At 37.7% G+C, this 12478-nt stretch overlaps 1 protein-coding gene across 1 annotated transcript; it reads right to left on the reverse strand.

Annotated features, from left to right (window-relative positions):
• Positions 1-952: 952 nt before the first annotated feature.
• LOC110833193 (2-hydroxyacyl-CoA lyase 2) lies at positions 953-10489 on the reverse strand. The gene is made up of 11 exons (XM_022070946.2): positions 10178-10489; positions 9652-9810; positions 9239-9383; positions 8147-8311; positions 6935-7046; positions 5855-5955; positions 4594-4922; positions 4021-4179; positions 2640-2773; positions 2046-2319; positions 953-1879 (listed from the first exon to the last, which is right to left on the reverse strand). The coding sequence occupies exons 1-11, from the start codon at positions 10304-10306 to the stop codon at positions 1697-1699; spliced, it is 1890 nt and encodes a 629-aa protein (XP_021926638.1). The 5' UTR covers positions 10307-10489; the 3' UTR covers positions 953-1696.
• Positions 10490-12478: the final 1989 nt, after the last annotated feature.

Genomic DNA, 12478 nt, shown 5'->3' on the forward strand with positions numbered 1-12478 from the left:
GGTTTGTAGTTCCATGTGGTCTGGTAGAAGTTTATAAATGTTTCAGAGGTCCTTGCTGCCTTCACATGCTCTGATGATGGAGGCAGCAAGGTCCCCAGAAACATTGGCAACTGCTGTGAGAACCTAAATTCTAGTTAAACATGTTGCTTATTGGCCGACAGTCTCGTTATGTTTTGTAACCACCAAATAATAGTACCACAGTCAGCCAATCTGAAATATCAAACATGAAGCTTATTTGATTGTTTTTCTTTTCTATGTATCAAGTTGTGATCAACCTGACTATACATGCACCTTTCCATTAGGAAAAGTATAATTTATGAATTCTGTGATGTCATAAGATAGTATTCTTGAGAACTACTTTTTTTATTTTTGATGTGGCAAAGTTTGGCGCTATAATCCCATATATTTACTAGTTTTGTATAAACTCTTATTTCCAACTGTTGGTTTGAAAATATCTTCCTTACACACCTTTGCCTTAAAATCTCCAAACAAAATTTTACTTTCAGAATTTATCAAACACACTTGTCTTTTGTGCCACACATTATTTTATCCTCAGCTGGTGCATGGACATTCAGAACACACCAACAGCCTCTTTTATGACATCATATCACTAACAAACTCTATCCTTCCAACTCCTATGATTCCCTTGAGTCAAAGAAGCCTGCCACTTAAAAATGATCAGGTTTCCAATTTCCATAGGAAAATGTATAGCAGTAAATCATATATGATATGATGGGCAGGGCTTTCTGCATTCATGAAGAAAACACGAAATACATATAAAATTTTAGATGGGAAGCTTGAAGGGGAGAGGCCACTTGTAAGAATGGGATATAGACAGGAGAATTATGAAACATCTTATGGAAATCAGTATAAGCATTCACATTACAAGCATTAAATGACGAAGTGGGAAGAAAACTCAATACAGATCAATTAACTTCTTATTAAAACTGAATATGTGTAGGACTCAGAATTTTATTTAAATCCATTACTCAGAATACATAAATATGGATACTACTAAAAAGTACCCATGGTGTTACAAAGACAATAACAATGCATGAAGATAAGATCCCCAAGATTACATATATCATACACAAACAAACACCTCATTTTCTCTAGCGATATGAATTAGTATACAGCACTGACTGGCACCTCTTTTCAAATATAAAAATATGTTATAAAATTGCACATAACCTAAAAGTATCACAACATTTTTCTAAGCACTTATGTATGCTCCTGCCAATTCAGCTTTTGAACCTTCAACATATCTTAAAAGGACCCAACTAAAACAATTTATGTATGAGAGGTAGACAAAATACTAAATCCATAGAGCTTTCTATTCTAACCAGTGTAAGAAAACCACACCCACCCCCTCTCAAGTCTAATCAGTGCAGAAAAACCACACTTGAATTTTATCAGACATTAACGTCTGTCTTATGGGAATCAGGGATGTAAATCCCCATACTACATGGCTTCTGACTGCAGTAGAAGTCCAGAGTTAAGAGTTTAGCAGTATGCTATAGATACACAGCCTAATGGACTACACAGATCCACATGTAAATATTTATAAGAAAATGCATACATGCCACTGGCATGTTTTTTCCATTAACCTGATTTGTACTATTCATAGAAACAAAATTGTTCTATAATTGCTTATTTCAGGTGTTGACTGTGCAATAAATATCTAAGAATCTCTTAGTTACACAGATATGCTGCCTTCTCGGAACTTACTACTCCCAATCAGTGCATTGACCAATACAGTGTGTCCTTCTTGGCACAATGACTGTGCAGACTTTAGAATGGAACTTAAGTCTGAAGAGTCATCTGATACCAAGAAGCCCTTCCCTCCATATCCTTTGGATACTTCTTGGTAGTCAGTATACTGAAAACAGAGAAAAATTAAAATAAATATGCATTCATTGTGGTGGGAACGCATACAGATATGACTAATACGAGTACATGAACAAAAACACATGACTATAGTCAGGCTGATGTCAAGTAGAATCACAAAAGTTTCTCATTTCATCAATAATGGAACAAATACTCACAGCAAGTTTGCAGCCCACACTGCTTCCAAACATAGGGACCTGCTCACGAGCAATCTGTGTCCATGCTGCATCATTACCAACCAAAGCAATGACGGGCACTTTGTGTCGGGTCATAGTGTCAATTTCGGCCACACTAAATCCACATGATCCATCTCCATAAAGAATCCATACTTCTGCATCCGGGTGACATAACTTTGCACCTAACGCAAAACCTCCACCAACACCAAGAGTTCCAAATGCACCAGGATCCAGCCATCCAAGTGGGCCACGAGGTCTACAGACACAACAAAAAACAAGATATTCTTGGCGAGACTAGAGTTTCCCATAGTGATGAGAATAAAGAGGGCCGTCTTCTGGAATGTAGCACAGCAGTGTGGTGGATAGGGACAGGAGGAAAGGATGGAATTATCAAGACAGCATTGGTGGGCAAAGTAAGCAGACACACGGTTCCCAGCAGAAAATAATAAGAGAATCTGGAAACTTAAACATTCCACTGTATAAAGTGTCAGGCTATAAAGGCAGTTTATACAGTTAAAAGGAAACAGTAAACATGTTAATGAAAATAAAATGTTATTTCTATGAAAAGAAAGTCACCTTAGGATGTAAGCTGCAGTACCAACAAAGTCTCCTCCATCAGCCACCAATATAGCATTATCAGGCAAAATCTTCTCAACTTCATACAGCAACTTCAATGGGTTCAAATATTTATCTGTTGGTTCCAGTGACATCTAAAAAGAAAGAAGGAAAGTGAAGAACAGGAACAAGAAGAAATTAGCAAAAATTCACGACTCCCATACAAACGTCTGTTTTGATGACAACAAATGTGACTGAAATCAGTAGATTACCTGACGTGATTTACATTCAAATAAATTATATGGTAGTATATAATACAGTACTACCACAACATTGCCTGATGTTGCTATCTAAGGGTAAAATCTATGTTGAAATCTACTAGAGAGATTGCGAATACCGAGACATTGCAATATTAAGCATTTCTGAGGAAAGCACTTTCTAGCAGTATTGCTTCCAGGCAGTACTGTGGGACACTAGTGATTTCTATGGATTCAAGTTCTTAAATAATTTCAAGTGATACATTATGGCTCTGTAGTGAAACTGTAAACTGCCCACGTATGACACTCATATGAGATGGGATAGCTCAGCTAGTGACTTGTTACACACTGCATAACTGGGGTACAATCCCAGCAGGATCAGTGATTTTCTATTTGCCATTGCATCCAAAATGCTTCTAGGGTACACCTAGCTCGCTACCTGATGGGTATTAGAGCACCTTTCCACTCTGGCAGTCAGAGTGTAAAGCTGACCTCCATTAAGCCAGAGTTTAAGGATGAGAGGAACTTTACCTCTAATCTCCCATACACTTCCATGACGTGGTGTTTTAAGTAAGTATAGGCACGACTTTACTGTACCTTCACCTTTATACATAACTTTTTATAAGAAACACTCAATACATTCACAGAATATGTAGCAGAGATGTTATACATCAATCATAGAAAACTAACTGTGAATGCCATTCTATATTTAAAGAACTGTAGAAACAGCTTATGTCAAGAATGTTCATACTGGCTACATCTATTGTAAGAAAAAGCATCTCCACATCATTCAACTCTACTTCCTACATTTCTTAAAAAGACTATTAAAATTGCTTCCATTTCATGTTTATTATAAAGTACTAGCTGGAACTTGCGTAATTCCTAATAAATGTAATTGAATTAGCTCTATGTGTGTGTGTGCATGTGCATGCATGTTAAATGCTCTCAGGTGACATTCTGCATGTTTCAGTGGAATTATATCTGCCAGATATATTTGTATGTTGGATGCAGCTGAATTCAAATGTAATTACACCTGAAATTCTCAATGAGAATTTAAAACTGAAATTTGAGCTAAAAATCATGTGACATTAAGATTTTGGATGAACAGAAATGATGACGGATCTATGGCATTTTAGGAGAATTACCTCATGATTCTGCTTTTCTCTAGCTGCATCCCTCTCTTGGAGTTGTTGAAGCCAGTCAGGGGAGCACTTATAGTCGACAAGGAACATGGACAATTCTTGCAGGAATGAGCCTACATCTCCACACACAGCCAACGAGGGTTTCCAAAACATGTCAGAGTTCTATAAGAACCAAGGGGTCAATTATTTATTTTAGTTACACTACTAATAAGCAGATTTGTAACATGCCACTGTTGACTCGTATTTGATGTTCAACAGCTAGAAATCAATAAATGGAGTCAATAAATAGCACAAAAGCAAGCAATGGAAAGAAAGATACAGCCCATTTTAAATAGCAACTTTAATAAATTAAAGAAGCAACAATGGTCTCAATATTGATAAACAGGAACATTCTGATAATGAAGAAAGAGAGAATGGTAGAATAAATAACAAGGAAAACAGAAATACCAAGAATCTCGTCCCTTAGTAAACAGGGTTAATACTGGGCTCGGTGAGAGAGCTGTGCGCTACCCACAATTCTGACTCTGCAATCTTGCCCAATAAAGGAAAAATAAAACTTTTTAGCAATATCATTACCCTATACAACTGGTCCTTGTCACGATTCACTGCTATCACTGGGACACCTCGTGGCAGAACACGTCCATAGGAGAGACGGAAGTCACAGACTGTTCCTGCCAAAATCACTAAATCAGCCTCTTTCAGAGCCTCTCTGCGCTGATGCCTCACCTGCAGCGGACTGTTCTTCCCGAGTAAACCTCGGGACATACCTCCAAGGAAACAAGGTACACCAAGAGCCTCCACACTTCTGCGAATCGAGTGGATGGAAGTTGGCGGCAATGTTGCCTGGCTTCCAAGTAACAGCAATGGCCGCTTTGCTCGAGAAAGCAATTCAGCACTTCGTTGAACTAGCAATGCAGATAAGACAAATGTTGGTAGTAACAGCACAGAGACGTTAATGAGGGACATGCAGCATGATTCTCAGTTCAACAAAAATAATAGTGCAAGGACTCTGTTTCACCTCTTACATATCCTTTCTGGAATGTATTGCTGGTAAATATTCTCCTTTTTGTGAAAAGCAATAACGCAAACACTAAATATAAAATTTAAAAAATGCCAATATTATGAACAATTTTACAATCCCCATAGATACTTACAATAATAAAATGCTATTTAACTTTTCATGCTGGCCAGTGTAAGAAGCAGAAGGAGAGTGTGAAAGATTTGTGATCAATTTGACAAAGTACAATCACCTCAGAACTCAAATGTAACCCCAACTCTTGCATAATTTAACAGTAGCTTCTTCTATACCATGTACAAATAGTGCACTATGAGTAATACAAGCTGGAAAAATCAAACAGTTTTTAAGTTTGCATATCTGACCTTGCAGAAAAATTAAACAGTAAAACAACATACCTGACTGTGAACCAGCACAACACAAAACAAAAATAGAAACAGAGTTACAACAAGAAGACAGAACACATGCAATGCCATTCAAACCCTTCTAGTATGTAAAACAACAAACTGGCACTTGCCACTCATGTCTGGTGTTTGACTGATTAAATTAGCTTTAAAGACATAAACATTCGCAATAGGTCAGGTCCTTCTGAAACATTATATATCATATTACATACACTTCCATCATGTGATGGAATATCTGTGACACTGAAGTAATAAACAAGACTCACCTACCTGAAAAATTAATAAAAAACATTTTAAATATAAAAATTTGTTATGAAATATTCTAATGAGTTTAAGTTCAGAAAGAGCAGTGCATTATGAAGAAATCAGAAATGTTAGAATTGCTCAGCAATGCATTTTATCTGTGCACATCACATACTGTCTTTCCCTGTTGGATGACGAATTATTGGAGGAAGTGGGGTTATGTCTCGTGGTTCCCATGCTCCGGCAAATAAGTTATCCACATAGTTTTTCAGATACCTGAAAAGAGTTAATCAGTCAGCCACCATCAACATTAAATTCAAAATATACTGTAGAGGTGACTCATTACATGCAGGGGCTGGGTTCCTGTGAATCACTGTGTACATTCAAAAACTGTAAAACAGGAAATGCATAATGTGTCCATTTTCATATGAGAGGCTGTAATTTGTAGTACCCATTTTCAAAAAGAAGGGGTGAGCCAGTGAAACTGCATGCACAACTCAGCAGGTCTGTACAGCAACCTCTACCGTGGCTGTGGATAGGATACTAACGCTCCTCATAATATTGAGATAAAACCATGGTTAAATGAAAATCAGGATAGTGAAAGCATGCCTACCTGAAGTGATTATTGAGGTAAAAAGAAAAGGATGGATATTTACCAAAAAGACTACAGATAACATCCAACCACTGAGAAATCCACTGACAAGTAACTCGTTATGCTATACCACAGGAATTCATTAAAGTAATCATCTATCAAGCATGTTCATAACAAGGCACTAAGACTTACAGTCACATTAACATTTCTTCCTCCTCTTATCAATGTACACGCAAGCATAAGCACAGGTTTCAGTGACACCTTCTGAACACAGAAGCCTTGGAAACCAATGAAGTCCAGCAGATTCAAAACAAGGGGTACATAATTATAAAAAATTAATTTAAGTATGCTGCAGGTACATATAAACAGTAAACGCTGTTCTCATGCCAAAAATTTGTGACTTATGTGCACTTCACTGCCTTACATAGTAGAACATACCAATGAAATCATTAAATCATGCCTTGAATGTGGTGTAAGAAAGGACATTTAAATGAACTGGTCTCATAAAGTAAGATTTCAGGTTCTCTTGGGGCTGTGTATGAAGATGGTTGTCTTCTGGTTTGTTGCACCAAAGTATATAATACTGATACTTCCACAAACTCCCTTCAACAAGGTTTGAAAACAGAATTACTATATCACTTAAACCAAGTGAGGAATACTTACCATGATACTAGTCGCGCCCTCAAGCCACTACTTCTTCTTGAACCAAGAACTTCCTTCTTCACAAGCGCATATGGGTACAGTATGTCAATAGGGAATTCCACAAATACAGGACCTAAATTAATTAAAAACTTCACACACATCACGAAATTTATATGAAAACAATTTTCAAGTGTTAAATTAATTAACCCTATACAAGTCCCATACCAGATCATTTCTTTTAGAGACTCAAACAAATACTTCATAAAAGTAAGGGTAAAATGGTAAGAAATCACACACCATGAAAGAGAATCTCGGTTTGATACTCGGCCAGTTTTGGCTTCTGATTTCTGTGTGCATATGCTCACATTTGTATGTGTGTGCATGCACATACATATGAAGGACCTGCATAGTAATCTACAATAATTAACATTAAAATTATTAACATAAATATTATGCAGTATCAAGAAATTTTATTCATATTATTTATTTTTGAAAGAATATTAACCCTTTCATAATCACCTTTTTCCTATCCGGTTGATAATCCTATGATTGGTTGTTGTAGGATATATATGTTCTTCAAATGACAGAATTTTAACACAGATTTTTCACAAATTCATTCTCAAATTATTACAGATTTAAATACAAACAGTACCTTATTATGTGTTGGTGCTTTATTGGCTTCCTGAGTATGGAAGCATGGAACACCACATAGCAAATCTTGTAGCCTAGTACTGCCATGTTTATATAGTTTGAAATGCAGCCAAATTTTCCCACAATTTACTTCTGCAATTACCCCTCTGACATGTGAAGCATGGAAACATTAAAAACACAAATGTCTGTCTTTATCATAATTTAAACAATAAAGTAAAGTAAAGTTTGTCCCACTACACGCCATGTAGGCGTATGGGGGGAGTGGAGGTATAGCTCCTCTCTTCCTTGACCTCGGCACTAGAGGGGGGGTGAGTGGTCAGCATCACGCCCCGGCCGGCTTTACCCCCGGGAAAGGACCCCGGTACCCATTGTAGAGGAGGCTGGGTGGGCCCCAGAGCCGGTCTGGACGCAGAGGCTAGAGGAAAAATCCTCTGCCCCCGTCGGGGATCGAATCCCGGTCGTCCAGCCCTTAGCTAGTCACTATACTGACTGAGCTATCCTGGCTCATTAATTTAAACAATGAATTAAATATACTTAAATATTTGAATATCATTTATTAACATATGCAACAAGACCACTTACCTGGTGTTCCAGACTGCGCCTCCTGTATAGCATATCTCAGAGATGGCACAATGTCCCGAACAGAAGTGACAGAAACACAATATTTACAGATCGAGCGGAACAGTGACATCTGATCAATATCCTGCAAAGCACCTCTACCCTTGAGCATGCCAGCTGCAGCACCACCTGTAATTAATAGCAACCAATTAAAATAGGAAGTTTATAACAAAGTGTGCTTTTCATTAAAGTTTATTGACCGATTCTATAGTTTTACATTCTGTGCTTTTGCTTCATTTCTAGAATACTTTGCTTTCTGTTCTCATTTTGGGACACTAGAAAGAGATTTCCCCAATCTACTGACCAAGGCATTTACATAAAGAGTGATAGACCCATTTCCTAACCTTGCTGAGATAACAAAACTTTTAACTGAATAAAAGTAATGTTAAAATATTTGTACTGAAAACATTTAAACTAAAGAAACAAGTCTCTACTAAAAAAGTCACTTATTTAAAATTATAACCAATAAAAATGTATTTCTATCTCAACCTGATAATTTTATAGGATATGTATAGAATAATGGAAATCCTAACAAGGAAACAAAATACCGAAAACTAACAATTTCTGTGATACCTTAAGTCTACATTGTCAAACCTCACTCCACAATCATCGTTTCCAAGCAATTTTATAAACAAAGTCCTTTTCTCTTCCTGTATTTCTTGGTGATTGGCCAGGTTACCTCAAAACAATCTGTTTTATAGCACTAAAAGTGATGTAGCTCTAATGCATCAAGAAGTCACTAAATGGCACAGTGGCAGTAAATAGCAAAAATTATGTGTCATTACACATACTTCTGCACTTTTGGTCCCTTAATTTTTTTAGACAACAAAACTATTAATAAGAATGTCAAAATAATTTCATTATTTCAGTACAGTTTAACAACAGAAACCAGCAAAGAAAGGCACTTCCACTAGCAATATATAAAATACAAGGTTAAACAACATGTACATATAGAACACTGGTTACAAGTGGTTTAAAGTTCCAGTAAGTGTGAGTGATTTTAGCAGTATAATGCTGCTCAAAACTTAAATATGTCTGAAGACCTCAGATGCACACCTATTAGCAAGAGAGGTGACTCAGCAAGCTGAGCATTCTTTACTGCAGTAACTGTGTTTGTGAGACCTGGACCAGCAGTTACTGCAGCCACACCAATTGTTCTTGACAATCTTGCTACAGCATCTGCTGCAAACACACCTGTCACCTGCACCAAAAATAAATGCCATGATAATTACTGTTGCTTTACTATAATTAGTAAAGTTGAAAGTAACAGAATCATTGCAACTCCAAACAATGAATTATCAGCACGACAATAAGGGAGTTGAGATTTGTTACAGGCAGTTCACACAAACCCATTTGCCTCAAAGTTTGAAAAAATATTACATCTCAGTGATTTTCATCATCAGAAATTTCCTATGTCATATTATCAACTTTATCAGCCGAACATCAGAAGACAGTGTGGTAACAGATACCTCATGTCTTGTGTCCACAACCTGTATCCCTGCTGCCTCTGCAGCAACAAGTATGGGTGAAATGTGCCCTCCAACAAGCGTAAACACAAACTTCACTCCATGGCTCTGCAAGACCTCAGCAACAAGTTCTCCACCATGTTTCCTGCTCTCCTCATCTACCTACAATAAACAGACATCATTTCATCCCTGAAAGCAAGCCTTCTTTTAACTCCAGTAGCAAAAACTGAAGGACACGATTTTGTATTGTGAGATGATCAACTCAAAAATACATCTGATTTCAGGATCTCACAGTAGCAAGTATGATGACATTCTGGGATGTTGTTCCATGTAGTTTGATATGGTTTACTAATGTTTCAGAGGTGTTTGCTGCCTCCATCATGACGGTGCTTGCAGCCTAAATGTTGGAAGCATCAAGTTCCACAGCCAAGTTGCAAACTTCAACCAGACTACAAGGCGCAACCCACAGGCCAGTTATTTGCATAATCGCTGCCGTGAGAACCTGAATTCCTGCCAAGAATATACTCACCTTGTGTAACGCTATGTATATCAAATTGAACCAGCTAACGAAAAATCCGATAAAAACTCCGAAGAACACACAAAATATAAATATTATGGAAAACAACAATCCATGCTCTTGCGCTATTTCCTCTTCCATAGTACGCGATAACAGACAAACGTTACCAAATAACCTACTATAAACGTCACCTCATCAGTCACATGCTAACCGTGCATGCTTGATAACACAGATTAGGATCGTTAGTACGTACAACAGATCACGTCTGAGGACTGACACCACGTATTAAATAATGACTTTTATGGTATCATGCACTATTCACAAGTGTTGGCAACATTGCATCATTCTACTGTTCTACCATCTATTAGCCGGGCTGGTGGCTAATACAAGGGACAACGGTAGCTTAACCAGCAATGTTGAACTCTACATCTCCAATCCCACACCATTCACCGCAAGTTTGTGCTGCCACCAATCGCTATCGATTAGAACTAATATAGAAACAAATTTATGCATCACTCAATAGATGGCAACATAGTACGGATCAAGATTATGCTGCCACCAATCGCTACCGATTAGAACTAATATAGAAACAAATTTATGCATCACTCAATAAATGGCAGCATAGTATGGATCAAGATTGTGCTGCCACCAATCGCTACCGATTAGAACTAATATAGAATCAAGTTTATGCATCACTCAATAGATGGCAGCATAGTACGGATCACGATTGTGCTGCCACCAATCGCTACCGATTAGAACTAATATAGAATCAAGTTTATGCATCACTCAATAGATGGCAGAATAGTACGGATCAAGATTGTGCTGCCACCAATCGCTACCGATTAGAACTAATATAGAATCAAGTTTATGCATCACTCAATAGATGGCAGCATAGTACGGATCAAGATTGTGCTGCCACCAATCGCTACCGATTAGAACTAATATAGAATCAAGTTTATGCATCACTCAATAGATGGCAGCATAGTGCGGATCAAGATTGTGCTGCCACCAATCGCTACCGATTAGAACTAATATAGAATCAAGTTTATGTATCACTCAATAGATGGAAGCATAATACGGTTCAAGATTGTGCTGCCACCAATCGCTACCGATTAGAACTAATATAGAATCAAGTTTATGCATCACTCAATAGATGGAAGCATAGTACGGATCAAGATTGTGCTGCCACCAATCGCTACCGATTAGAACTAATATAGAATGAAGTTTATGCATCACTCAATAGATGGAAGCATAGTACGGATCACGATTGTGCTGCCACCAATCGCTACCGATTAGAACTAATATAGAATCAAGTTTATGCATCACTCAATAGATGGAAGCATAATACGGAACAAGATTATGCTGCCACCAATCGCTACCGATTAGAACTAATATAGAATCAAGTTTATACATCACTCAATAGATGGCATCATAGTACGGATCAAGATTGTGCTGCCACCAATCGCTACCGATTAGAACTAATATAGAATGAAGTTTATGCATCACTCAATAGATGGCAGCATAGTACGGATCACGATTGTGCTGCCACCAATCGCTACCGATTAGAACTAATATAGTACGGATCAAGTTTGTGCTGCCACCAGTCGCTACCTATTGGAACTAATATAGAATCAAGTTTATGCATCACTCAGTAGATGGCAGCATAGTACGGATCAAGTTTGTGCTACCACCACTCGCTACCGATTAGAACTAATTAAGAAGAAATAGAAACTGTAGTTTGTGTCGTATGTTGGCAATGCGTGGTTTGTATTTACCACATCGATATACTGTCGTATATTTTTGTTTGATATGTGCTTAGGCGCAGCGGTGAGGGAATGATGTAAAGAAATAAAATAATGGTACCACAAAAAAATCAACAAAATGTTGCATGGGAACTCACTTCCTGTATAGGTTAAAGCTATGTCTACACTCGTGCTTTTACGTTCGTCAATGGCATACGTTATAGCGCAAGCAATAGCGCACGTATCGCATGTCTGAAGAGAGTTGAACGGCAGCAGTTTTAGCAGCGCATGCCTCATTGCACGTGTTCCCAGCCTGAGTGGGTTTTGGTTCAACACGCCGTGCGTCTCATTCTCAAGAAGAAGAAACTTTGTTGTTTATCGACATTTGCAGGTCGTTTCAACTGTTATGGGACCACAACCATCGAGACTACACTAATAAAACAAAACGTAGCGATGCTTTGACTGAGATGAGCAGCAAGTTAAACATCGACGTGAAGAGTGTGAAAAACAAAATAAAATGTTTGCGTTCATATTTTTCTAAGGAACGCCAAAAAGTGTTTAAAAGAAAAAG

This window comes from Zootermopsis nevadensis, unplaced genomic scaffold (assembly GCF_977971745.1).
Source record: "Zootermopsis nevadensis isolate Lab colony 2312 unplaced genomic scaffold, Znev_1.0 Znev_ptg000025l, whole genome shotgun sequence".
Classification (NCBI taxonomy): Eukaryota; Metazoa; Arthropoda; class Insecta; order Blattodea; family Termopsidae; genus Zootermopsis; species Zootermopsis nevadensis.